The sequence below is a fragment of the Geotrypetes seraphini genome, chromosome 12, assembly GCF_902459505.1.
Source record: "Geotrypetes seraphini chromosome 12, aGeoSer1.1, whole genome shotgun sequence".
Taxonomy (NCBI): domain Eukaryota; kingdom Metazoa; phylum Chordata; class Amphibia; order Gymnophiona; family Dermophiidae; genus Geotrypetes; species Geotrypetes seraphini.
In genome coordinates this window covers 83,950,483-83,978,159 of record NC_047095.1, presented here as the reverse complement: position 1 = coordinate 83,978,159, position 27,677 = coordinate 83,950,483, and the positions used below count along the sequence as shown (strand labels likewise).

The window sequence follows — 27,677 nt, the reverse complement described above, 5'->3', positions numbered from 1 at the left end:
CTTATATACCCTTTCTGCGCAGTTGTGCTGCAACCACTATCATTACCTTGATGAAGGTCAGTGGCACCGAGGCTAGAACGAAGGGCAAGGCCACGAACTGGAAGTGTTGCTCCAGCACACAGAATCGCAAACATTTCCTGTGCTCTGGAAAAATGGGAATATGTGCAGATATGCCTTCATCAAATCCAGAGAGATAAGAAATTCCCTAGGTGCTACTGACTTAATTGCCAACCTCACCTTCTTCATCCAGAAACCATAGAATCTGGAGGGTTGCATTTATTGTTTTGAGGTCTAGAATTGGCCTCCAGTCTTCTGAGCCTCTCTTGGGTACTATGAAGTATATGGAGTATGTACTGGACCCCGAGTCTTCATCTGCTACAGGCTCTATGGCTTCCAGATCCAGAAACCTTTACATTTTTGCTCTGACTTTGGCCACTTTTTCTGACCTCCCAGCCGGACAGTCTAGAAAAAGGTCCGGGAGGGGATAAAAAAATTCAAGCTTGTACCCCTCCTGTATAAATGCCCAGCACCCCCAATAGGTCATAACTTCCCTCCAATGTGTGGAGGCTCGGCTAATGGCTTGGTGTCATAACTGCTTCTTGGGAGTTGTGTTAGAATGGGAAGATTAAGGGTGCCTGCCCACTCCCCCCTAAATCTTTGTCTGGAGCTTTGAAAGAATCTCTGGCCCGAAAGACCTCCTGAGAGCTGGCAATATCGTCTGACGGCCCAAAAGTTACTGTGACCTGACCACCTAGGGGCTCGAGATCTGCTGTCCTGTAAGGACTTCAGCTTTTGGTCCTGCACGCTGGCCATAAGATCATCCAGACCTTTCTCAAACAGTAAATGTCCCTTAAATGGTAATTTACTCAAGGTCACCTCAGAGGAGGAATCCCCCACCCACTATCTGAGCCATAGCATCCTGTAGGTGGAAATGGAATAAGCATGTCTCTGAAAAGGTCTTACAGAGCATCAGTCACATAATAGAAACATAGAAACATAGAAAAAGCGGCAGAAAAGGGCTATAGCCCACCAAGTCTGCCCATTCCAAGTATCCCCCCCCCTGAATTTACTCCCTTAAAGATCCCACAAGAGTATCCCATTTTTTCTTAAAATCCGTCATGCTGCTGGCCTTTATCACCTGGAGTGGGAGTCTGTTCCAATGATCCACCACTCTTTCGGTGAAGAAGTACTTCCTGGAGTCGTCATGAAACTTCCCTCCCCTGATTTTCAGCGGATGCCCTCTGGTGGTCGAGGGTCCCATGAGCCAGAAGATATCATCTTCTGACTCGATGCGTCCCGTGATATATTTATACGTTTCAATCATATCTCCCCGTTCTCTTCTTTCCTCGAGTGAGTACAGTCGCAACTTCTTTAGTCTTTCTTCATACGGGAGATCCTTGAGCCCCGTGACCATCTTGGTGGCTGTTCGCTGAACCGACTCGATCCTCAGCACGTCCTTTCGGTAGTGTGGTCTCCAAAACTGAACACAGTACTCCACGTGTGGCCTCACCATGGTTCTGTACAACGGCATCATAACTTCAGGTCTCCTGCTGACGAAACTTCTGCGGATACACCCCAATATTTGTCTTGCCTTGGAGGAAGCCTTCTCCACTTGATTGGCAACTTTCATGTCTTCGCTAATGATCACTCCTAGATCGCGTTCCTCCGTGGTCCTAACCAAGGTCTCACCATTTAATCTACTCCCGATATTAAAAACTGGAGATCCCTCCTGACAACAGCCTCCAGATCATGGCGCAACTTGGAGTGGAAAGCCCAGGCGACAAAAACACACAATAGCTGCTTTCAAACCTGAGGCCCTGGCCTCAAAAAACTTCTTATGAACAAAATCCAGCCTGCGGTCCTGGGTAACCTTTACTACCATGCCTCCTTCACTGGGAATGGAGGTACACTTTGTAACCTGTGCCACCAGTGAATCCACTTTCAGAGAAACAAAAAGTCAGTTAAATTCTGTATCCATCGGATAAATCTTTGGCTACCCAAATGGGTCCCTCCGGAACCTCCCAATGGTCTGTGAGCATTTTAGTAATGTCTTGATGAGAGGGAAAACAGGAGGTCTATGCCTTTGTGCTGCTCATAAACGAGCACTGTGTAGCAGAGTACAGTGGAGTCTCCATCTTTAATTCCTAGAGGGGTTCCGTGATCACCTCTAAAAGCACCAAGGGCTTAAACAGCTTGCGCACAGTCAGGTCCTCCCCGAGCTCAGGGGATGTCCCCCCTAGAGATGAAGCAACATCACCTGCTACAAAGTAAAGGCATTGAAATAGAGCCCTCTCCAGCCCAGTCTTCCTCAGACTGAACTTCCCCATCTTGTTGATGGCACTGTTGCTGGGGAATTAAGTTCTAGAGGGCTCCATGCAGCCCTTGTTGGTCATGTAAGCTTCAATCATCATACTGATGAATTCAGGGGGGAACCCCTGTCCAAGACGTCCAGACGGCCCTGCGGACACTTACAAGCTCCTTTCTGGGGCTGCGCTTTGCCGAGGATGCATATGTGCATGCTCCCGGGTTCAAATCTGGACTTTTTCCCTGGCCATCAAACCAAATGGGCACTAACACCCCCTGAGGGACAAGAGAAGGTTAAGCCAGTGACTCCCCACCCCCTCTTACATGTTGCGCAGCACATGGAACATAGATGATCCTCAGACGGACACCTCAAAACTGGCATAAATTCAAGATATCATGGCCTGAGGAGTCCATCACAACTGTTTTTAAGTAAAATTGAGGTGATTTGAGGCAGAAAAAGAGATTAGGTTCTTATCATGACAATATCTTTTCCAGTAGATAGGAATGGTATGCTGAACCTTAGGGTACTCTGTTCATTCCTGCGAGCATACAGCAAAAAGATGTCAATCACAGCTTTTGTAACCTTATCCTTCTCTCAGGAGTCTGCTGCCCCCTTCAATTCATTCTAAAGCATGTAAGAGCTGTAGAGTAAAAGACAGGAAAAGAAGGGACACGAGGAGCTCCCTGAAACCAAGGTTCTGATCTGTTCATATAATGTTATAACAGTCAATAATGAAACTGTAATATATAAATGAACACCACTTTCAAACAAAATGTTCCAGCCACTTCAAAATCTTCTGTCAATTAAGATCTCTTCCACCTAGAGTTATATGTCTTTAAAGAACTAAATATCTTCTGTCATAGACCTCAGAAACACCCTCCTCTGTCCCACACAGGTGAGTATTCCTGACTGGGAGTTGATTGGTGTACCCTCCTCACCGGTCCAGACACTATTATTCACTTTAATTCTCTTAACTTTTAAGATGCTATCAACCCCATATTATTTATAGTGTTGTACTTATAGTGTGGTTCAGCGGTTGGACCCGACATGTTTCGCTTCTGCTTCGTCAGGGATCAACACTAAATGAAAGACATATCACATCAATTAAAATCGTACAAAACTATAATTAAATTCCAAGGTGATATCAAACTTATTGCCTTATTTGCTTACCATTGCCGCTAACTTCCACCCCGCAAATCAGTTAATATGCAAGATGGCGGCGGCGGCTTCTACTTCACTATTTATAACCCTTACGTTTAACCTATCCACAAGGGATTTAATTGTTGATACAAGAACAATTACCAACTGTACGCCGGCAGAGTCAAAAAACTGTAGACCATTCTATCTCTGCGTTGAGACCCATTGGCTCCACTGTATTGAGCCGATGAATCCAACGTTGCTCTTTCACTGCATCATCTTACATAGTAACATAGTAGATGTCGGCAGATAAAGACCCGAATGGTCCATCCAGTCTGCCCAACCTGATTCAATTTAAATTTTTTAATTTTTTCTTCTTAGCTATTTCTGGGCAAGAATCCAAAGCTTTACCCAGTACTGTGCTTGGGTTCCAACTGCCAAAATCTCTGTTAAGACTTACTCCAGCCCATCTACACCCTCCCAGCCACTGAAGCCCTCCCCAGCCCATCCTCCACCAAACAGCCATATACAGACACAGACCATGCAAGTCTGCCCAGTACTGGCCTTAGTTCAATATTTAATATTATTTTCTGATTATAAATCTTGTAGGGTAATGAGAGGCCCCATAGGTGGGGATGACTGCGCCATCTTGAAAGGCTGCACCATGCGCTTCTCCATGGCAGGCTGTGGGGTTTTGGTTGGCATGCCTTGGGTCACACACCTCCACAAGCTGTGCAGCACCACCCTACAAGTTGCCCTGATGTTCCTACAGCAGATGGTCATAAAAAGTGGCGAGTCCGATATGTTAATTGGCATGATTTGTCAAGTTTTGTGTCGGAAAGTGCAGGAGATGAGGCGAAGAGCCACCTCTCAGCACTGCTTCATCACATGACCCTGGCCCTCTGCTTCTAATCACTCAGCCACTTTGCTAGGATCTTTGAGCTGTTGGTCGGACCTCCACGGACCAACCTTTCACACCCCCAGACCTCTCATGATAATTGGGGGGGAGGGGGTGGAAAAGACATGAAATGTAGATGTCACCCTGAGCACCCCAAAGGAACGCTATTAGTGCCTAAACAGCCTGCATTCCAGCCTCTGTTCAAGTCAAGGAGTGAGCAAACAATGGACCCTGAGCTCCAGTAATCTTCAGCAGGCTATCTGAAATAGATCCCCGAAGGATACACCTGTCAGCTGCAGATTTAAAATTTGTTCCTCTCTATGCAGAGTAGACCCTTATCAAAGAGGATCTATGATTTCATGAAAAAGACCGCGACTAGAGCGAAAAATCACAAAACTATTGCAAAATAAAAAAGAAATAAACCAAGCAAATCAGAAGATACCTTTCATGCTCGCCTGCAGAAAGAGAAACTGAAGGGGGCAGCAGACTCTGGGAAGGAGAAGGTTTCAAAAACTGTGACTGACATCTTTTTGCAGTATGCTCACGAGAATGGACAGAGTACCCTACGGTCCAGCATACCATTTCTAGTGCACTGGAAAGAGGTTTGTTTTTTTAATTGTGAAATCCAAGATGGCCACTGCAACAGTGATTTTAGTGCCAGAAACAGCCTGGGGGGGCTACAGTGGGGTCCAAAAACTAGTGATTTGGGGATTTTAGAGGTAGGGGATCCCCATCTCTTATTCCAGATTCCCCCCCCAAAACCGATTTAACCTCCCCCCTCCCCACCAATTTTGGTTTTCAGATTGTCAGCCTGTTATTCACTGTGTAAGCACTGAAGATGCAAACAGCTCATAGGGAGAACTACCTCAACAAGCCTGGAATCCAGACTGCTTGTGTCTTTTGACTGCCTCTCAGGCCCAATGAACTGGCCGGAGACCTCAACCCCCACCAGATTACCCACACGCAAATGGGAGGAGGTCAGCAGTTGGCTCCAACCCTGGAAAAACCACCATGGAGCCACTCAGCCTGTGCTGAAGTCCACTGCGGACAAACCTGGGGTGAGTCTTGCTCCCAAGGGAATGGTCCCCGAGTCCCCAAACTGTTAATGCAGGCTGTCTAAGTGGATTCACTGCAAAACAGTTTGCCCCTTGGAAGCAGACCCTTAACGTTAGAGCTTGCACTCTCCTGCAGCTAGAGTTGTCCCAAATGAGAGATTCTCTGCAGCACTGAAAAGCCTCACAAATTATTAGCAAAGATCAAACCTGAATGAAAAGAAACACAAGCAGAAAAGACAAGTCCCTACCATCTCGCTTATAGAGAGACAACTGAGGAATTGGAGGATAGCCCAGAAGGATGGGAGGCAGAATAAAAGATTGCTAATGAAGCTCCCTAAAGGCCATCCAAGAAGGGATTGATTACCCATACTTTCAGGAATGGAGTTTATCATACTAGAATAGAACATCTGACTGATGCTTCTTCAGGGCTCCTGAAAGTACTTCAAACATACCTATATTTTGTATGTCACCATTACGTAGGGCAGAGCACAGTTGCAAACAACTGCTCCTGACACTCCTTCTGAGATCTTCAAGGGAGGATTAATATATCGCTCCAATTTTTGCTGCACTTTTCAATGTTACCATTTTCATCCAGTCAACTGAATATTATGAGAATGATTGACACATACATGAAATGGACAGGAGTCCATCAACTCATTCCTGGCAGTCTGATAAGTTTACTTGAAACAGGAATCCAGGTATTGTGGGGTGCAACTGGGAGAAAATGTATTTCTAAGGTGTACATATAAATCTTCTACATGTCACACCCTTAACTCAAGACAAATAGAAAGATTAGGTTCTTACCTGGGTAATCTTCTTTCTTCTAGATGTGTCTAGTGGTCCTGAACACTAGCATCTTGAATCTGAACCAGCAAGTTGCTTGCAGAAAACTGTTATTCATATTTTCAATTCTACCTCTTTCCCAGGGAGCTGCTCCCGCCCCCTCAATTTCTACAAAAGCAATCAAGTAGCACTGTAATAAAAGACATAACAGGGAGGAGGAAAATGGGGAAAATCCCAGACTGTAATTTTGTTCTGCTTTGTAACAAACATAGGCAATAACATTATAATATCCAAATTATGCAACTAGTACTAATCATGGATAGAGCTCGTATCTACTCATATCTAATCTAATCAAATCTAAACCTTAAGTTTATATACCGCATCATCTCCATATGACCTGCTGACAAGCAGAGACTGAAACCGGACTATATGGTCGTGATGAATTACTTAAGCATCATCTTTCTTTTCTTTTCCCTCTCAGTTCCTCAAAGAGAAAAATTCAAATTCAGATTGTTTCTAAGGCAGAAGGCAGGCAAAGCCCACACACAGGACAGACTACTAGACACATCTACAAGACAGAAGATTACCAAGGTAAGAACCTAATCTTTCTTTCTAGTATAATGTACCTAGTGACCCTAAATGCTAGGGAAGTATCAAAGTAGTCCTCAGAGTTTAGGGTGGGCCTGCCTTTATAAGACGGAGGTCCCGAAAGTGGCGTTTTCACCAGCTGCTTCATCCACCCTATGTAACCTGGTGAAGGTATGTAGGGTAGACCATGTAGCCACTCTACAAATCTCCTTAGGTGTAGACGCCCTAGTCTCTGCCCACAAGGCAGCAACTCCGCTAGTGGAGTGAACTTTCAGTGCGATCGCTGGTTGCTTACCAAAGTCCACTTGCGTGGAGGAAATGGTCATCTTAATCTATCTGGAAACTGAGGCTTTAGATGCCGACCTCCTTTTATTGACCAGACTGAAGAGAACAAAAAGGTGATCTGAAAAGCAAAACTCATTGGCAACTTCTAGGTACCGAAGAAGCATTCACTTGACATCCAGCAAATGCAGCACTTTATCCTTTTTCTTAGACACCCCCCCCCCCATAGGGCAAAAAGCAGGCAAACGGATTTCCTGATTGATGTGGAAGGCTCAGACTACCTTCAGTAAGAAAGACAGGACCGTGGGTAAGGAGAGCCCTGCTTCTGTGAACCTAAGAAACGGCTCCCTGCAGGAAATAGCTTGTAACTTAGAAACCCGTCTTGCCAATGTAGTCGCCACCAGGAACACTGTCGTGACTGTAAGATCCATGAGGGAAACTTCCTGTAAGGGCTCATATGGAGCAGTACCGAGACCTAGCAACAATATGTTAAGGTTCTAGGAAGGGAAAGGGGAACACACTGGAGAATAAAACCGCAGAGTCCCTTTAATGAACTGGGTGACATCTGGATGAGAGGCCAAGGAGTCTCTTTTCCCTTGAGCTTGGAAACAAGACAGACCTGCTACCTGAACTTTCAGAGAACTTACCAACAGCCCCTCCTGCAAAAAGTCACAAACTACCAAAATCAGATCTTGCCTGGGCTCTACACCCTTTACCACATTCTAGCACTGAAAGGATTTCTAAGCTGTAGCATAGGCTGCCCCTATGGACAACTTCTTTGCTCTGAGCAATGTGGTAAAGGCTGAATAACCCTTGCTTGCCAGGGCCACCTGCTCAAGAGCCATGCCATAAGCCCAAAGTCTTCCGGATTCTCAATAGGAGCTGGTCCCTGAGTAAGAAGATCCACTTGGACAGGAAATCTGAGGCCTTTGTCCCTTTAGAGCAGTATCTTGCAAACTTTACGAGGCGCAGCACAATAAACTGGTGGCCTCTGCTCGAGGGCACTCAGAAGTGCGCAGACATCGCCTTGATGACGTCACACGTATGCACGGAGGCCCTCCAGATGGGGCCCTGAGCCGCCAGTGGGGGGTGCTGAAAAAGAAGAGGTACGGAGAGAAGGAGAGACGCAGGCAGTGACTGACTGCCTACAAGATGTGCCTCTAGGCCCGAGAGGTACGTCCTGTAGCCAGTCAACTGGCACTCGCACCTCTCCTCCTCAGCATCTCGCGGCACACCAGAAATCTCGTGTGGCATACTAGTGTGCCGTGGCAACAAGTTTGCAATACACTGCTCTAGAGACTAACTACAGTAGGTCCACACACCATGGTCTGCGAGGCCAATTGGTTACCACTATGATTACCAAGCCGGAATGGATCGCAATCCTGCAAATGACTTGACTGAGCACAGGCCATGGGGGAAACATGTATAAAAGCTTATTCTCTGGCCACAGTTGGACCAACGTGTTCCAACCCCTAGCTACTGAGCTCAGATCTTTGGCTGTCAAAACGAGGCATCTCGGAGTTCACTGCTGAGGCCATCAGATCCATCTGTGGAGGCTCCCACCACCGAACTATGGCATTGAATGTCTGTGGAGATAAAGACCATTCCACTGGATCAAGAGTCTGCCAACTGAAATCGGCCTGCATAATTTTCCACTCCTGCCATGTGCACAGTCGAGAAAGCCTGAAAGTAAGCCTCTGTCAACTGGAAGGGAAGTTGAGTTTCTAGACACAATGGGGTGTTTCTGATGCCTCATTGCCTGCTGACATATGCTACCGCTATTGCATTGTTTGAGAAGACCAACTGCTTTGCTTTCCAAAGACTTCTCCAATGCCTGTAGCTCTAAATAAATGGCTCTGAGTTCCAGGCAATTTATGGACTACTTCTGATGAGCCAGAATTCAAAGTCCCTGGACTGGGTATCCACTGCAATGACCCCCTCAACCATAAAGGCTGGTAACGGTCATTAATATCTCCCAGAATGATATGCGAAGAGGCATGCCCCAGGAAAGGACAGCTGGTCTCAGCTACCACTGCAGGCTGCTGTTTGCTGTAGGTAGCCAGGGGAGCAGCTGTTGTAGCGAGCCCAACTGGGGGGAACAGCAAGAGAGAAGAGTCTTGGGGAGGTCTCATGTGTGCTCTGGCCTAAGGAACCCTCTCAATGGTCACCATCATTGACCGCAGGACCTGCAGATGATGACACATTGTGGAACATAAGAAATGCCGCTGCTGGGTCAGACCAGTGGTTCAGCAGTCAGCTCACACAGCGGCCCTCAGGTCAAAGACCAATGCTCTAAATGAGTCCAGCCTCACCTGCGTACGTTCCAATTTACCAGGAACTTGTCCTACTTTGTCTTGAAACCCTGTAGGGTATTTTCCCCTATAACAGACTCTGGAAGAGCGTTCCAGCTTTCCACCACTCTCTGGGTGAAGAAGAATTTCTATACGTTTGTACGGAATCTATCCCCTTTCAACTTTAGAGAGTGCCCTCTCGTTCTCCCTACCTTGGAGAGGGTGAACAGTCTGTCTTTCTCTACTAAGTCTATTCCCTTCAGTATTTTGAACGTTTCGATCAAGTCCCCTCTCAGTCTCCTCTTTTCAAGAGGCCCAATTTCTCCAATCTCTCATTGTATGGCAACTCCTCCAGCCCCTTAACCATTTTAGTCGCTCTTCTCTGGACCCTTTCGAGTAGTACCGTGTCCTTCATGTACGGCGACCAGTGTTGGACACAGTATTCCAGGTGAGGGCATACCATGGCCCAGTACAGAGGCATGATAACCCTCTCCGATCTGTTCGTGATCCTAGCATTCTGTTCGCCCTTTTCGCCACTGCCGCACATTATGCAGACGGCTTCATCGACTTGTCGATCAGAACTCCCAAGTCTCTTTCCTGGGAGGTCTCTCCAAGTACTACCCCAGACATCCTGTATTCGTGCATGAGATTTTTGTTCCCAACATGCATCACTTTACACTAATCCACGCTGAACCTCATTTGCCATGTCGATGCCCATTTCTCAAGCTTGATTATGTTACATTGCAGATCTTCACAATCCCCCTGTGTCTTCACTACTCTGAATAACTTCGTATTGTCTGCAAATTTAATCACCTCACTTGTCGTACCAATGTCCAAATCGTTTATAAAGATGTTGAAGAGCATGGGTCCAAGCACCAAGCCCTGCAGCACCCCACTGGTGATGCTCTTCCAGTCCAAGTATTGTTCATTTACTCCCACTCTCTGTTTCCTATGCTCCAGCCAGTTTTTGATTCAGCATAGATTTCAGCTGGAATCAAAGGGAGAAGAAATCTGCATCACAGATTCACTGGATGAACCTGGTCTTCTAGCTGCCAATTGGACCGAGGTCGGACTGAATCTCAACCCCTGGAAAACTGTGCTGCAAAGGAGGGAACACCACGCAGCCGGCCCACAGTCCCAGCTGATCCAGGAAGGAGCCCACACAGCCTGCACTCAAGCTCCTGACTGAATCAGAGATGTGAGCAGCTATGCAGGAGACAGCCCCTGAGATATAAAAAATATCTGCAGGCTGGCTAGCTAGGTGTCCCTGAGGCTGATTTAGCTAGCAGCAGATATCTGCCGTGAAAGTCTCCCAGACAGAGGTCCCACCAAGTGGAAACCTCCAGGCACCAAGGCTCCATAGAACACTGAGCAGAAATACCCGAAAATAATAAAACCGCAGAGCAGAACAAAAACACTTCTGATTAACTTGCTTGCAGAAAACAAACTGAGGGGGCAGAAGCAGCAACCTGAGAAGGAGGTGAAGTTGGAAAACATGATTGACAGTTTTCTGCAAGCAACTTGTTAGTTCAGGTACAAGACCCTAATGTTCAGGACCCCTGGACACATTGCTCTAGAACTGAATTTCTTGTTATGTCAACATTATAAATGATGTACTATAAATGATGTACTGTAAACAAAATGTTAAAGCACTGCCTCCAGTCTCTAAAATATATTACTTACCAAATTCTTGATTCTGAACCTGCCTTAGCAGACAAATCAGGTCACTCTTTTACTGAGTGACCAGAAATTTTGAATAGGGGAGCACAATGTGGTACAACAAGGCCTTTGACATGGTTATAAGTAAACCAAATGTTCCTGGTACAGCACTACAGTGACTGGGTTAGAAACTGGTTGACAGCGAGGCGATAAAGGGTGGTAGTACATGGCATTTGGTCCAAAGAAAAGAGCATTACCAGTGGTGTACTGGAAGGATTAATCTTTGATTCTGGGTCAACATTTTCATAAGTGATACTGTGGAGAGGCTGAAAGGGAAAGGTTTGGCTTGTGGATAATACCAAAACCTGCAATAAGTGTGGAAAACAGGCTTACGGTATATACTCGAATATAAGTCGATCCGAATATAAGCCGAGCCCCCCTTTTCCCCCCCCAAAAGGAAGAAAAATGATTGACTCGAATATAAGTCATATGGCTTAATATTCAAGTGTCCTGCCCCATCAGGCTCTGAACTAGAGGTCTGCACGGGAACGGGGATCGCGGGAATCCCGCGGGTCCCGCGGGGATCCCGCGGGTTCCCCCCCTGGCCCACGGGACTCCCACGGGGACGCCCCCTGGCCCACGGGACTCCCACGGGATGCCCCCCTGACCCACGGGACTCCCACGGGGACGCCCCCTTGCCCACGGGACTCCCACGGGGATGAAAACAACCTACCTAAATTCTGGCGATGCAAGTCTGGAGTCGCGTCGGGAAATAGCCATGTTGAGCAGTGAGCTCAGCACGTACACAGATGAAAGCCTTGCTTGCTGATTGGTCCGGCGGCCCCGCCCCACCGTGCCGCCGGACCAATCAGCAAGCAAGGCTTTCATCTGTGTACGTGCTGAGCTCACTGCTCAACATGGCTATTTCCCGACGCGGGCATTAGGCTGTTTTTTGTCATTTCGGGTGGGGGATGGCAGCGGCAGCAGCAGCCTGAAAAAGAAATCATCCTGGCCGGGTTCGGTGTCATGCTCCGGAGCTTCTACAGCCTTCCTATCTCCCTCTCCCTTCTACCTGCGGCTCTCTTCGGCAACTTAGCAGCAACGATCGACACAAGCTTCTGGCGTCGGGGCCTACCCTCTGCGAGTCCCGCTTGTTTCAACTTCCTTTTTCCACAAAGGTGGGACTCGTAGAGGGAAGGCCTCGATGTCGGCAGCTTGTCTTGATCACCGCTGCTGACGAGTTGCTTAAGAGAGCCGCGGAGCAGGGGGGTGTTGCCAGGTGCAGGTAGAAGGGAGAGGGCCAGATGCAGGACTCGTGGGTGAGGGAGGAGAAGAGAGAGGGGAGAGAAACAAAAGGAAATATTTCATACTGGGCTGGGCCGGAGTGGAGAGAGGGTGGAAAGATTCTGGCTACAGGGTGCATTAACAAAGGAAAAAGGGGGAAAGCTGAAAATGGAGATAGTGACACAAAGAAGAGAAAGGGTAAGCAGGACCTTCTGAATAAGGATAGAGATACAGAGGGGACATGAAGAGGAGGTGAAATAGAGACATAGAAGTAATGCTGAAAAAGTGTGTGTGGGGGGGGGGGAGATAAAGACATTGAAAGGGCAAATGGTGAATATGGGGTAAAGACAAGGACAGAGACAAATGAAGATTCTGAAAAAGTGGTGAGATAGGGATATAGGTGAGATGGACACAAAGAAGGGTGATGCTGGAAAATAGGTGGAATGGTAATTCTGACAGACACAGAAGGGAAATGCTGGATCAAGGAGAGATGGGGCTCAGGCTGGATGGAATGAGGAGAAATGCCTTGTTGGCCCGGAACTTCCTCTCCTACGTCAGAATTGACGTCAGGGAGCGGAATGCTGGTCAGCGCGAAGCTTCTGCAGGGAAAGCTTGGGACAGCGGTGGCTTGGGGACTATTCCCCGATGGCGGTGGCAGCAAACCGAGTGGCTTGGGGGAGGGCACGGAGAAAGAAAGAAAGGGGGCAGACAGAGAGACAGAAAGAAGGGGGAACAGGGAGACAGAAAGAAAAAGTTGGGGGAGAGAATGAGGTCTGGAGGAGAGGAAACATACAGGAGGCTGAAAGAAAGGAAGAAAGATTGGATGCACAGTCAGAAGAAGAAAGTGCAACCAGAGACTCATGAAATCACCAAACAGCAAAGGTAGGAAAAATGATTTTATTTTCAATTTAGTGATCAAAATGTGTCTGTTTTGAGAATTTATATCTGCTGTCTATATTTTGCACTATGGCTCCCTTTTACTAAACCGCAATATTGTTTTTTAGCGCAGGGAGCCTATGAGCATTGAGAGCAGCGCGAGGCATTCAGCGTAACTCCCTGTGCTAAAACCTACTATTGTGGTTTAGTAAAAAGGGAGGGGGTGTATTTGTCTATTTTTGTATTTTGTTACCGAGGTGACATTGCATAGAGTCATCTGCCTTGGGAAATGTATATGGCAGATATCTTTGTTTTGTGTTCAAAAGAAAAGGAAATGCATTTCTGGTTTTATTTCTACAGTGTTGAAGTACTTGTTGGCCCTTGCTGTGACTGGTGGGGATCCCCAAGCACCGCCAGCAGAGGACCTCCTCTAGAGATGGTCAGAACTCCCCTCCACCAAGCGCAGCAGTCGCTGGCAGCATCCATGAGCCACTGAGGTGCCAGCATCTGTGACTCAGGGACGCTACTGCTGCCTGCCAAGCTTGGCAAAAGGGACCCCAGGCCAACTGCAAAGGAAGTCCTCAGCTGACAGTTTGTGGGTTCTCATCAGCTGAGTATTTATATTTTATATTTACATTAGAGGTTCTGGTAGAAACCCATTTACAAAGTATGTATTCTTCCCAATTAATATTTCCAAATTAATAGTCTCTTTGCTTATTTGTAAATGGGTCTCTACCAGAGCCTTTAATTCAGTAGCATAATTAAATAAAATAACTATTTCTGAAGTTTATAGGGAAGGATGGTGACGGAGGGGATTCCTCGCGGGGACGGGTGGGGACGGAGGGGATTCCTCACGGGGACGGGTGGGGACGGAGGGGATTCCTCGCGGGGACGGGTGGGGACGGAGGGATTCCTCACGGGGACGGGTGGGGACGGAGGGATTCCTCACGGGGACGGGTGGGGATGGGTGGGATTTTGGCGGGGACGGGTGGGGACGGGTGGGATTTCTGTCCCCGCGCAACTCTCTACTCTGAACCTAGCCCCCTTCCTTCCTCCCCTGTCAGGTTCTGCACCCAGCACCCTTTCCCCGCTCCCCTGTCAGGCATTGCACCAGCCCCCTTCCTTCCTTCCCCCTCCCCTGTCAGGCATTACACCAGCCCCCTTCCTACCTTCCTTCCCCCCTCCCCTGTCAGGCATTTCACCAGCCCCCTTCCTTCCTTCCTTCCCCCCTCCCGTCAGGTTCTGCACCCAACATCCTTCCTTCCTTTCCCCGTCAGACTCTGCACCCTCCCTCCCTCCCCTAGCCTCATACAGTACCTCATCTTAGCAATCCGCGGTGGAGGTGCAGCGGGCAGGAGCGAACTTTCCAAGTTCCTACCCTGCTGCTAACCGGCTACCATGAGTTTCCCGGCGCTGAGCGACACGAGCAGGAGCGCAATTTGGCGCTGCTGCTCGGTACTGAAAGGCATCCTTACTGGCTACCGTATGAGGATAGGGCAGGGAAGGAGGTGGGGACAAAGCCTGGCGGCAGCAGCCTTAAAAAAAAATTCTGGGAGGGGGCATTGACCTGAATATAAACCGGGAACCCCATTTTTGAGCCAATTTTTTGGTCCAAAAATCCTGGTTTATATTCGAGTATATACGGTATATGTGGGAGACATGACAAATACACTCATCTAGTTCTTTTCATGAGACACATTTTCACTGAAAAGTATCCAAGGAAAATAGCTGACCAAATGACATATCTAATACATCATGATGCCATTGTGGTATGAAATGAGTATTAGGCCTTGTGAAGAGAAGGGAAAGGGTTTCACAAGGTGTTGGGTACTAATAAGAATCTATACTTACCCAACAGCTGCACCAAGTTGGGATGTTTGATCTCCTTCATCACTGCAGCCTCCTTCAAGAACTCTTCCACTTCCATGGTGTCTTCCTGGAGGATAAAGGAGATTTAAAAATAAAAAAAATCACCACACACATTACAAAGCCCAGCCTGAATCCCATCAATATTCTAGTTTAAAGAAAAGAACAAAAATGCAAAAGAATCAATTCTTAGTTTGACAACAAAGATGTGTTTTCTATACTGCATAAAATTGCAGTCCAAATTTTTCTTTAAATGCTCAACTTTCTGCAGAAAATTTCAGAAATAAAAGGAAGCAATTAATATTTTATTGGTGGTCATCCTTTGGTTCCATCTTTGACCCCCTTCTTCTTGAGTGTTTTATGTACTGTATGTTTTGTGTTTAACTGGAAAAAAACAAACAAGCACAGACAAGTCAGAGAATACTATTCCCACTTTGAAGTACTACAAAGTCTGAGTGCAGTCTAGAAAAAAATAACATGACCGAGCTACTCCATTAGAGGGCAGTCAAATGAAATTCAAAACCAGAAAAGATAATTTCAAAACTATGTCTTCCCTTTGAGAGTAGGCAGTGTTAAACTATACATGCAATTATTCCAATTCATCCCTTCCTGTACCCTCAGGAGTCAATGCTATTATTTACTTGCTTGCAGCCCTGTTTCCTTCCAACTCCGACAGCCTCCCATGTTTTGTTTTTTTAAATCTTATTCGCTTTTCCAAGCTTTGTTCTGGTACCCCAATTAGAGAATGACATGGGGACAAAGTTTGCCCTTGTCCCCGAAGCTCTGTCCCTGACCCTACTCTGTGGATACTATCCCCGTAGGCTCCATCTCAGTCCCCACCCCATCCCCACGGACTCTGTCCTCATTTTCACAAGCCTCGAATATTTATGATTTTATATTTAAATCTTTTTATTAAAGTATAACTTGTTTATAAATCACAAATAGAGCCTTCCATTTCTATCTGGTTTTGATATAACCTGCCCACATCTGGAAAGGTAACTGGATTGTTTTTCAGACGTGGATGCAGAAGAGAACCTAAACTGTGTAGTGGATGAACAGGAAAATATGTGTCTATTAAATGTTAGAAATGTTCCTTGATGCCAGCAACAATGAATCTGTTGCAGTAACAGTAAGATGCTTGAGCAGCTGGACACATGATGGAAGGATGTTGCTGATGACAGACAAGACAAATGATGTTATTTAACAATTGAAATCCAAAAGAACCTTCTGTGGTTTTCTTAATCACTGAATTCAGTTCCCAATTGTTACATTACATTACATTACGGATTTCTATTCCGCCTATACCTTGCAGTTCAAGGCGGATTACAAAAGATTTGACTGGACATTTTCCAGTGAAGATACAATTTTTTTTTAAGATGTGTTAAGTTTTTACATATTAATACTAGTTTCTAGAGAATGACAGTGGGACAAAGTTTGTCTCTGTCCCTGTGGGCTCTGTCCCTGTCCCACGGATACCCATCCCCATTTCATTCTCTAGCTTCAATTGCTTCTCTCAGTGCATCCCAATCCTCATCAGTCACCAGAGATTTTGACTAAACTATCACGGGAATTCCATGGCAACTTATTTCATCTCCACAGGAATCCTTTGGCAACTTTTTCCATACCCACAAGAATCTTGAAGGTTCTTTGGGATTCCTGGAATCCCCATGTTGGTGTTCTCTAGTTCAAGATATTTAGTTCACAAGATGGTGCTAGGCTAATGGCTGGCAACTTTTGCCATGCATGGCTTCATATTACCAGCTTATCAGTCAATAAAAAAAATGTTGACACTGCAAAATGTCAGACCAGTTGTACTGGATCCAAGGTGCCAAATGAGCAGAGCTGGTATTTTGCTAAGTAGGCAAAAGGAAGTCAGAGAATGCAAGATGGTGTATACACTGGCAGCTATAGTGAAGGGACACTGAAACAATTTATATAGGAGAAATGCCTATCTCTCCCCTCAGAGGAAGCAGCATTTTATTGTGGAGAACCCCTCTCCCTGCAGTAATATAGATATATGAAGATTGGTTTTATTCTAAAGCTCTTTAATGCTTCAAAGGAAAGCAATGTGGTCAGCAAATAGTGTGATTTATTGATGAGAGGAAGAGGGGATTAATCTAGTTTCTGCTGAACCCTGCGCTAGATAATTTTTAATCCATTAATTAGAGATACTTCAAACTATGTTAAAGAAACTGAAGAAAAGGGGGTATGAAAAGTCCACAAGTTTCTATAGGCAGCCTGTTTCAGGCATATGGTGCCGCACAAAAGAAGGGGCGGAGACTGAAGTTGGCAGTGGAAGAGAAGGGTACACCGATAAGAGGGGCCTGCCCGATGAGCAGAGATCACGGTGGGGGGGAAGCATAAGGAGAGATAAGTGAGGAGAGATATTGGGGGGCTTCAGAGTGAATACACTTGTAAGTCAGCAAGAGGAGTTTAAACTGTATTCGGAAATGGACGGGGCCCAATGAAGTGACTTGAGGAGAGGGGTAATGTGAGAATATTGGCTCTCACAGAATATGAGTTGTGCAGCAGAATTTTGAACCGATTGAAGAGGCTATTCTACAATGGAATAACTTTTCTTCCAGGAAGGGACCATCATCTTCTCAAACTACCCTCTGCAAACACTTAATCAACTCATTGCCCCAGGCACATTAGACAGATTGTGAGCCCACCAGGACAGACATGGAAAAATGATCAAGTACCTGAATAAATTCATGTAAACTGTTCTGAGCTCTCCTGGGAGAACGGTAGAGAAATTTGAATAAATAAACAGATCTCCTTCACCCTTTTAACCAGAAGCAACAATAAGAAAGAATACTTTTGGGGTCTTTATCAGAGTGAGTTATTTTTAATCCATCTTAATAATATTTTATCTTGTGGCACATTTCCCTTGCTTAAAGATCCCTGAATTGTAACTAAAATTACTGCATTGCCTGCATAATCTTGTAAATAAACTTGCTCTGTAAAAATAAAATTATAGTTCTTCCTTAAATGCTCTAAGAATCTGTTCTTAAATATTACACAAGCCAAGTTATAAGTAGGTAATGCCTTCCCCAAATTAAAATCTATTTATAATATATATTTTCTTGTTATACTACTACTGCTTTTCCATTTCAACAGAAGTTAAAACACTACTGTATCTCAATGTAATGCACCTATAGCTACTACTGAAAAGACATGCGCTAAATCCAAATTCTCTTTCCCCCTGTCTCCAGGCAGCACAAGCTTAACAAATAGGCCATCAATCAAAAGGTCAATTATTAACTTTGTAATATTCTAGTTATTAAAGATGGAGGATTTCTACTTCCTATTCCTTTGTTGACTGGTGATCTGGTGGTGATTGCTAAGCTATTTTATATTGTTAAATCCTACTAAAAAACAATTTATCTCCAATTTCACTTTGCTTCTTTTATTAAAACTCAATGCTCATTCATATTGGTATTTGGTTGAATAATGTTTTTCATCATTTGTATTCAGATGAATAGTAAAATATATTATTTGGTACAGTTTCACAAGGTTCTATATTAGCGCCATTTTTAAAAAAAAATCTCATTCTATCACTTCTGGTCACTTTGATATATTATTCTTGGATAATGGAAGATTAAGTTCTTACACAATCCACACATGAATTCATCTGATCAGAGGCTAAGGTGACCATCCCATTTTTTTTTGCAAACTATGAGGCAGAAAAAAGAAGTTGTAAAAAAGATCAATAAACTCCAAGATGGTCACCAACAGAAAAATTGTGCCAAAAACAGCCTGTGGAGACAATTTGCAAAAATAAAAAACCCTGAAATATGAGTTTTAGAGGTAGGAGACCTGAACCCTACTCCCAGAAACAACATCTTTAGACACACCCACCTCCTGATTTTCCCATAGAAAATAATGGGTCTGTACCTACCTGTCAGCTCTTTCTCTGGGCTGAAGTGAAGGGAAAGGAATTTCTGCCTCAAAATTTCTCCAAACAATCCTATCTTCAGGATCTTCGGGCTGTCAGTTGGACAGACCCCAACCAAAATCTCAACATGCAACCGGGGGCGGGAAAACGCAGCTTGCACCCCGATACCCCAAGGGCTCTTACTGGGGGTGCATGCAGCCTCTGCTTAAGCCTCTGACAAGATCAGAAGGTAAGCTTGCTCCCAGGGAAATGGACCCCGAGCTCTGATAGTGGCACACAGCAGGCTGGCTCTACTGGTCCACCAGAAGCTTGCCTTGGGAAACTGCAGTCTGGCTCCGCAGGAACCAGACCTTCGGGGAAGCAGAGCATTTTCCCAGGCAGAGAACCCTTTTAGAAGGGGTCTCAAGGCACTAAAGCCACTGAAAATTATGAACTTGCATCTAAAAAAAATAAGCAGAGCAGATCAGAAACACTTCTGCATAGTTCACTTGCAGAAAGAAAAAACTGTAGGGGGCTTTGTGTCTCTCTGCTAAGTAGGAGGAGCAGAAAACAATGTGTGTGGCTTTCTGTAAGACTTGATTTGCGGATACAAATTGAACACCTCCTTTACAGACCGGAATGGATGCAACAGAAGTGGTTATTTTTATGCAGATGATATTCAGGTAGTTATATTCGTGGATTTTTGTTATTCAGGTGCTACTAAGCTAAATAACTGTTTGTATGCTGTTGCTCACTGGCTTTATGGGCATAGGTTGCTATTAAATCAGCAAAAGTGAAAAGTCCTCTGCACTGGTCGAACAAATCTCATGTTTAGTGCCCCAATGATCTCAGGTAACGTAATTTTGTATTCAGGAAACAACTGGGATATTGAAAACATTAGATTTGGACCTCTTTATCAGATACAATGAAGTAATTTTTTCCTGAAGCAGATTCAAATTATTTATTCTTCAGTGGGTTAGAGATCTGTATTTACTCTTTCGTGAATTGGCACTACATAGATTCGATAATGGTAATACCATCTAAGGAGGCATCTCAAACATGTCTATAAATGTTTACAAAATATCCAAACAACTTTGTGAGGTGCACAAATATGGCATTGGTTACCTTATCTTTCTGTATCATATTTTAAAATATTGATCATAGCTTTTAGAACTGGCTCTCCAAAATATGTCCCATTTGATGTCTAAGTTAGCAAAGAATTTTATTGTCACTTTCTCCTGCAATAAAAATATGTTTGGAAATCGCAGAATGTTCTACCTTTGGGTTCTTAGCACCTCTATTATGGTAATACTTTGCCTGTGACTCAGAGCTGAATGCTCATATAAGAACTATAACACTGGGTTTAAAACTTACTTTTCCTGAGGTTTTTGGCCATTAAGGATAGCAGCATTCTATTTTCTAGCTTGCAAATGGACACAACTTTGATCCTTTCTATTTCTACTATTCTTTCATTTCTATGTTATATGACATTTTCTTTTTGTAATGTTCAGAAACTATGTAGAAGAACCACAGCATCAGTTTGTTTCAATTCATAAGTTATATCCAAATAAAACCTTTTTCATTACCACTGAATGGAATAAACTGTTTTAGTTACAGTTCATTCTTTTTACATAAGATTGCCAGGATTAAGTCCCTGCCTCCAGCAGGAGGTATGCTGTTCTCACAAATACCATCATTTTATATTTTACACAAGGAGACAGCCAACACATCGCAGCATACAAATCAACTCAGTATAGAGCAGTGGTCTCGAACTCAAACCCTTTGCAGGGCCACATTTTGGATTTGTAGGTAATTAGAGGGCCTCAGAAAAAATAGTTAATGTCTTATTAAAGAAATGACAATTTTGCATGAGGTAAAACTCTTTATAGTTTATAAATCTTTCCTTTTGGCCAAGTCTTAATAATAATATTATCATTTATAGCTAAAGAGACATATGATTAAGAAACAGTTTTATTTTACTTTGTGATTATGATAAACATACCAAGGGCCTCAAAATAGTACCTGGCGGGCTGCATGTGGCCCCCCGGCTGCGAGTTTAAGACCACTGGTAAAGAGAGTCTCATCAGTGTTAGCTCTGCAGATGCATGAATACTCCAATATCAATCAGAATCCTTCACTGGAGGGAAGAGGTAATTTGTGCTGAATTGTCTCCTTCACCAAAGGTGCAGTTTGTGCAGAATTTAGTTTTCCCATGGAAAGACCCCACTGCAGCCACTGTGCACAAAACAAACTGATAATTAGTCTGCTATCAGAGGGTATTAAACTCCATTTCTATATCCAGCCTCAGTTGTGCTCACCAGCTTTCAATGAGTACACATGGATAGTCAAAGATTTTATGTTTGTATTAGATTGTGTATGTAGTATGTACTCCATGTAGAATGATGAAATAATGAAAGATTAGGTTCTTACCTTTGCTAATCTTCTTTCTTGTAAATCCACACTTTATTCCAGAACCAGTGGGTTATTTCCATCTACCCACCAGGACTTTGTAGGAAGCCTCAAACTTCAGAGGCATAAACCCGTTCTCCTCTTACCTCATCACTGTGCCTATGAATATCAGTTAGTCTTAAAGCAGCCAGGAACATCTGAAGAGGATAATAACAAGAGAGAGGGGACGGGGAACTCCCTGGTAAAAAAGTCAATTCTGCTCAAATCAACAAATGAAAACCAGCAACAATGAAAAACGAGAGAACAGGTTATGGGAAAAAAAAAAGGAAACCTGAATGACAAAACAGTGCTATAAGGAGACACAGCTTGCACTGGGGTGCCTTAACTAAGGACCCTCCTAAACTAAGTGCTAAACCCATTCTGATGGCACTCTTAAAAAGGCTGATCAGAATACAGAAATCCAGTTTACCAGTACATGTAAAGGCAGACAATCAACAAATCAGCAAGGTGTAGGGCAGGTTCCCAGAATAAAGTGTGGATTTACAAGAAAGAACATTAGCAAATATAAGAACCTAATCTTTCATTCCTGTATAATCCCACTTTAATCTGGGACCAGTGGGACATAACAGAGAAATCCCAAAAATTCAGGGTGGGATTGATGAGGCCGCTACCAAAACAGAGGCACCAAAAGCAGCATCCTTTTTGACCACTACATTGATTCTGTAAAACTTGGTGAATGTATGCAAGGAGGACCAGGTAGCGGCCCTGTAAATCTCGTCCAGAGAAACAGCCATTGACTGCCAAGATGACGAAACACCTCTGATAGAATGAGCCCACACTGCAAGGGGGGGGGAGTCTGCTTTCCAGCCGCCAAGTAAGCCATGGAAATAGCCATATGGATCCACTTGGAAAGGGTGGCCCTAGAAGCTGGCCTACCCTTGCGGGCAGAACCCACCAGAACAGATAGTCAGAGAGGCGAAATTCATTGGTGACCTCCAGGTACTGAAAAATCATCCTGCACATGTCCAAGGACCGCAACACCCAGTCCTGCTCCCTCGAACTAGAAGAAACAAAAGCCTAATTCACATGGAAAGCAGAAACCACTTTGGGAAGAAAGTAAGGAACAGTGCGCAGCATCACACCAGAATCCTTAATACACAGAAAAGGATTCAGGCAGCTCCAAAACCCTATGGGATGAGGTAATAGCTACCAGGAAGAACATCTTGATCATGAGATACATAAGGGATGCCTGCTCCAGAGGCTCATACGGCACACAAGCCAGAGAACGGAGAACCAAGTTAAGATTCCAAGTTGGACAGGCAAGGTGCAACGAAGGCCTAAGTTGCAGAGTGCCCCGCAGAAAATAAGCCACATCCAGATGAGCTGCCAACGAGCTCCTCAGAGAAGGAGGGCCCATACACAAAAGACCAGCAATCTGCACCTGGAGAGAAGACACCACTAGGCCCTCCTTCATGCCATCCTAAAGAAACTCCAGAACCCTAGGGACCAACAGGACAGATGGGTCCACCTGCCGCACCAGGCCTGAAAATATCTCCAAGCCTTCGCATAGGCAGCCACTGTGGTTTTCCTTTTGCTGTGTAATAACGTGGCAATCACAGCCAAAGAATATCCACAGCTAGTTAAGGCCGCTGCTCAAGAGCCATGGTGAAGCTTCCCCTGATGAGACAGGCAGGAACACTTTGTTCTGACCCATGTGAAATCGAACTTCCAGGTATTCCAAATCCAGCGTCGGCTCGAGGTGACCCTTCCTGAAGTTGATCACCCAGCCCAGGCGCCACAACAACTGTACCACCTGATGAACAACCTGACACCCCTCAGACTGCAAGGGAGCTCTGATCAACCAGTCATCCAGATACGGGTGAACTAGGACACCCAGGGTGCAAAGATGGGCTGCTACCACTACCACAACTTTGGTGAAGGTTCTGGGTGCCATTGCCAACCCAAGGGCATCGCTGCAAACTGTAAATGTTGCCCCAAGACGTGGAACCTCAAACTTCTGGTGGTCTGGAAAAATGGGAATATGGAGGTACGCCTCCATTGGATCCAGAGGAGACAAGAGAGAAGACCCTGGCCCATTGGAGCAGGGGTCCCTGTTACTGGCATAGAGTCCAGCGGAAAGGAAACAGGCAGAGACTTTCTAATCAAGTTTGCCTTACAAAGAATATAAACAAAATCCGGGGAAAACCCATCCTCTGCGGTGGGAGCTGACCCCTGCGTACTAGGTTTGGACTGTTTGGAGGATTTACAGGGTTTATCTCCTGTAACACACTTGCATTTTGTTGAAATGTCGCCTGTGCACTCCCCAGGGCCCCCAATGCCATTTTCGTGGGAGTCAGGACAGAAGGCACTAGAAGACCCTCCTTGGAGGTCGAAGGCACTGAATCCGGGCAAGCCTCTCATGGGTCGCAGTGCACGTGGAACATGGCTGCACATCCAACAGCTATCCACTGCAAATGAGGCACGAATCCATTACATCCTGCCCTGGGAGGTTATCTATGTGGTTTTCTTTCAAAATGAAGCTGAATGAACTTTAAAATCAAATCTGGAAAAATCCAAGATGGCTACCGAGGGCCTACTGTGACTAAAAATAGCCCGGAAAAACCACAGATTGCCCCATCGGCCCAACATCCACAGTTGGGTACCTCCACCACCCTTGGATACGCCATGCAGAACACCTAGTGGAGGAATGCAGTCCAGCACCGATCTCGGGTGCGCCTCCATGAAACCAAACAGCCTGCACTTTAACAAATTGTTATACGCATTGAAATATATGATACTGCGTAGATAACAAATCTTAATAAACTTGAAACTTGCACTCGACCCATTAGCGGATAAGCCTGGGGTGAGCTACCTCCAAAGGGAACAGTCCATGAGCCCCAATCTGATGTGCAGGCTGCAGGGAACCCCACATAAGCAGACTTTCCCCAAAGGTCTATGATCTCCTGTAGTCAGCACTGCTCCTGCACGGAACTGCCACAGCATGAGGGCGAAAACTGCGAACACAAATACTGAAATTACATAAAATAAAACACAAGCAGAGAAGACAAGCTCCTACAGCCTGGCTTGTAGGAATTAAAACTGATGTTTCTTTGGGGTAGGGAGTATTGGACACTCAAACTGCATGAGGGAGACCAAATTCCTGGAAACTACGAGGGACTGTTTCATGGAACAGCTGGTCACAGAACCAACACGGGGGGATGCCACTCTTGACCTAATCCTCAACGGGCTAGGGGGACCTGCAAAGGAGGTGGCGGTGCTAGGACCCCTAGGAAACAGCGATCACAACATGATCCAGTGCAAGCTGGAAATTGGATCCTCAAAGGTGAAAAGAACCACAGCAACAGCACTCAACTTCAAAAAAGGGAATTATGATGGCATGAGGAAAATGGTGGGAAAGAAACTCAACGGCAGCGCAAGGAAGATGGAGTCTGTAGAAAAAGCCTGGTCCCTACTCAAGGGCACGGTGCAAGAGGCACAGAACCTGTATATCCCCAGATTCAGGAAGGGGTGCAAAAAAAAACGAACCAAAAAACCAGCGTGGATAACAACTGCAGTGAAAAAGGCGATAAGTGACAAGAAAGCATCGTTCAAAAAATGGAAAAAGGACCAAACAAAGGACAACCAAAAGGAGCACAAAGAACACCAAAGGGAGTGTCACCGTGTGGTTAGGAAAGCTAAAAGAGAATATGAGGAGAGACTGGCGGGGGAAGCAACAAACTTCAAATCGTTCTTCAGATATGTGAAGGGGAAGCAACTGGCAAGGGAAGAAGTGGGGCCATTGGATGATGGAGACAAAAAAGGAGTGGTAAAGGAGGAAAAAGAGATAGCTGACAGGTTAAATAAGTTCTTCACGTTGGTCTTCACGAGGGAGGACACATCCAATATTCCGGAACCGGAGGACATCGTAAATGGGGATCGGGATGAAAAGCTGGTCCAACTAGAGGTAAGCCAAGAGGATGTCCTCAGGCAGATAGACAGACTAAAGAGCGACAAATCGCCAGGTCCGGACGGCATTCACCCAAGGGTACTCAAGGAACTAAGGAACGAAATAGCAGAGCCACTTCGCCAAATATGTAACCTATCCTTAAAAACTGGAGAGATCCCGGAGGATTGGAAAATTGCAAATGTCACGCCCATCTTCAAGAAGGGTTCAAAGGGGGACCCGGGAAACTACAGGCAGGTGAGCTTGACCTCGGTCCTGGGAAAGATGATGGAAGCACTGATTAAGGACAGTATCTGTGAACACATAGAAAACAATGGACAGCTAAAGTCGAGCCAGCACGGCTTCTGCAAGGGTAGGTCATGCCTCACAAACTTATTGTACTTCTTTGAGGGGGTAAACAGCCAGGTGGATAAAAGGGAATCCATTGACATCATTTACCTTGACTTTCAAAAAGCCTTCGACAAGGTACCGCACGAAAGACTGCTTAAAAAGCTGTGGAAACACGGGGTGCAAGGGGAGGTCCACCGATGGATCAAAAACTGGCTGGCAGACAGGAAACAGAGGGTTGGAGTAAAGGGCCATTATTCAGACTGGCATTGGGTCACGAGCGGAGTTCCGCAGGGGTCGGTGCTGGGACCGCTCCTGTTCAATATATTTATTAATGACCTGGAGGCGGGAACAAATTGCAAAGTTATTAAATTTGCGGATAACACCAAACTCTACCGCAGGGTTGAAACCATGGAAGACTGCGAAGATCTGCAAAGGGACCTAACGACGCTAGAAGAATGGGCCAAGAAATGGCAAATGAACTTTAACGTAGGGAAATGCAAGGTCATAGGGAAAAAGAACCCGATGTTCAGCTACAAAATGGGGGGATCACTGCTAGGGGTAAGTAACCTTGAAAGAGACCTGGGAGTGATGGTAGACACAACATTGAAGGCGTCGGCATAGTGCGCCACAGCCTCAAGGAAAGCAAACAAAATGTTGGGTATCATTAAGAAGGGTATCATGACCAGGACAAAGGAGGTCATCCTGCCACTGTATCGTGCAATGGTGCGACCGCATCTGGAGTACTGTGTCCAGTACTGGTCGCCGTACCTCAAGAAGGACATGGCGGTACTTGAGGGAGTCCAGAGAAGAGCAACTAAACTGATAAGGGGTATGGAAAACCTCTCATATACTGACAGACTGAAAAAGCTGGGGCTGTTCTCCCTGGAAAAGCGGAGACTTAGAGGAGACATGATAGAAACCTTCAAGATCCTGAAGGGTATAGAAAAGGTAGACAGGGACAGATTTTTCAGATTATTGGGAACCACAAGTACAAGGGGGCACTCGGAGAAATTAAAAGGGGACAGGTTTAGAACAAATGCCAGAAAGTTCTTTTTCACCCAGAGGGTGGTGGATACATGGAACGCGCTTCCGGAGGCTGTGATAGGCCGGAGCACGTTACAAGGCTTCAAAGAAGGTTTGGATAGGTTCCTAGAGGATAAAGGAATTGAGGGGTACAGATAGGAGTAGCGGTAGGTTATAGGGATAGTCTGGGACCATTGCTCAGGCAATGGGCCTGATGGGCCACCACGGGAGCGGACCGCTGGGCGAGATGGACCTCTGGTCTGCCTCAGCGGAGGCAACTTCTTATGTTCTTATGTTCTCTCAAGTTTGAAGCTTCCTGCAAAGTCCTGGTGGGTAGATGGAAATAAACCACTGGTCCCGGAATAAAGTGGGATTGTACAAAAATGCAAATTATAAACATTGGAAATAGACAGATACTCCTGAAAGCTCAACATTAATGTGTGTCAGTCTGCAGAGAAATTACTAAGACCAGAACTAATACTATATGTAGCTTAAGGCTTCTCTGACAATGTTTTTTATGCTTAACTGTTTAGATTGAGACATATTACTTCATTTTATAAAGAAAATATTTACAAGCACCCCGCTGAGCTCAGTGTGAAAGAATTCTAATTTCAACACCAATAGATTCCTGAAAAGGTGCTGGGTTCCTTTCATACCAAACAAGTCAAGGGGAAAGGCTCATGTGGGAAAGAGTAAGTAACAAAATAAATCAGTACTCACCTTTAAGGTCTTCACAGCCACTGTGAGGCTATACTTCTTCCAGACACCCACATACACCTCTCCATATTGCCCTCCTCCGAGTTTGTGCTTCATAGTGATGTCAGTCCGCTCCATTTCCCATTTGTCATGAATGGGAGACACTCCATATACTGTGGGTTTATTGCACTTGGGTGCAGGGTAGTGTAAAGTAGTTACCAGCCCATCTGCTACAGTTGAGTGATGGTGCACTAGTTCAGCAAGTGTGTTGAAGCGGCTTTCTGCAGTCACATATACCTGAAGCCAAGACAGAAGCATGTGAGGCTTGCACCTATGGTATTTACAATTCTACAG

The 27,677-nt window shown here is 45.3% G+C and overlaps 1 protein-coding gene across 2 annotated transcripts in view; it reads right to left on the bottom strand.

Moving 5' to 3' along the window:
* ABL2 (ABL proto-oncogene 2, non-receptor tyrosine kinase) overlaps positions 1-27,677 on the bottom strand; it is a 140,340-nt gene that overhangs the window by 33,611 nt on the left and 79,052 nt on the right. For both annotated transcript variants that reach the window (XM_033916837.1, XM_033916838.1), the window contains exons 4-5: positions 27,348-27,620; positions 15,010-15,094 (exon numbers count right to left, since the gene is read on the bottom strand). In XM_033916837.1, the coding sequence (XP_033772728.1) occupies positions 15,010-15,094; positions 27,348-27,620 (358 nt within the window). The remainder of the gene's footprint in view (positions 1-15,009; positions 15,095-27,347; positions 27,621-27,677) is intronic.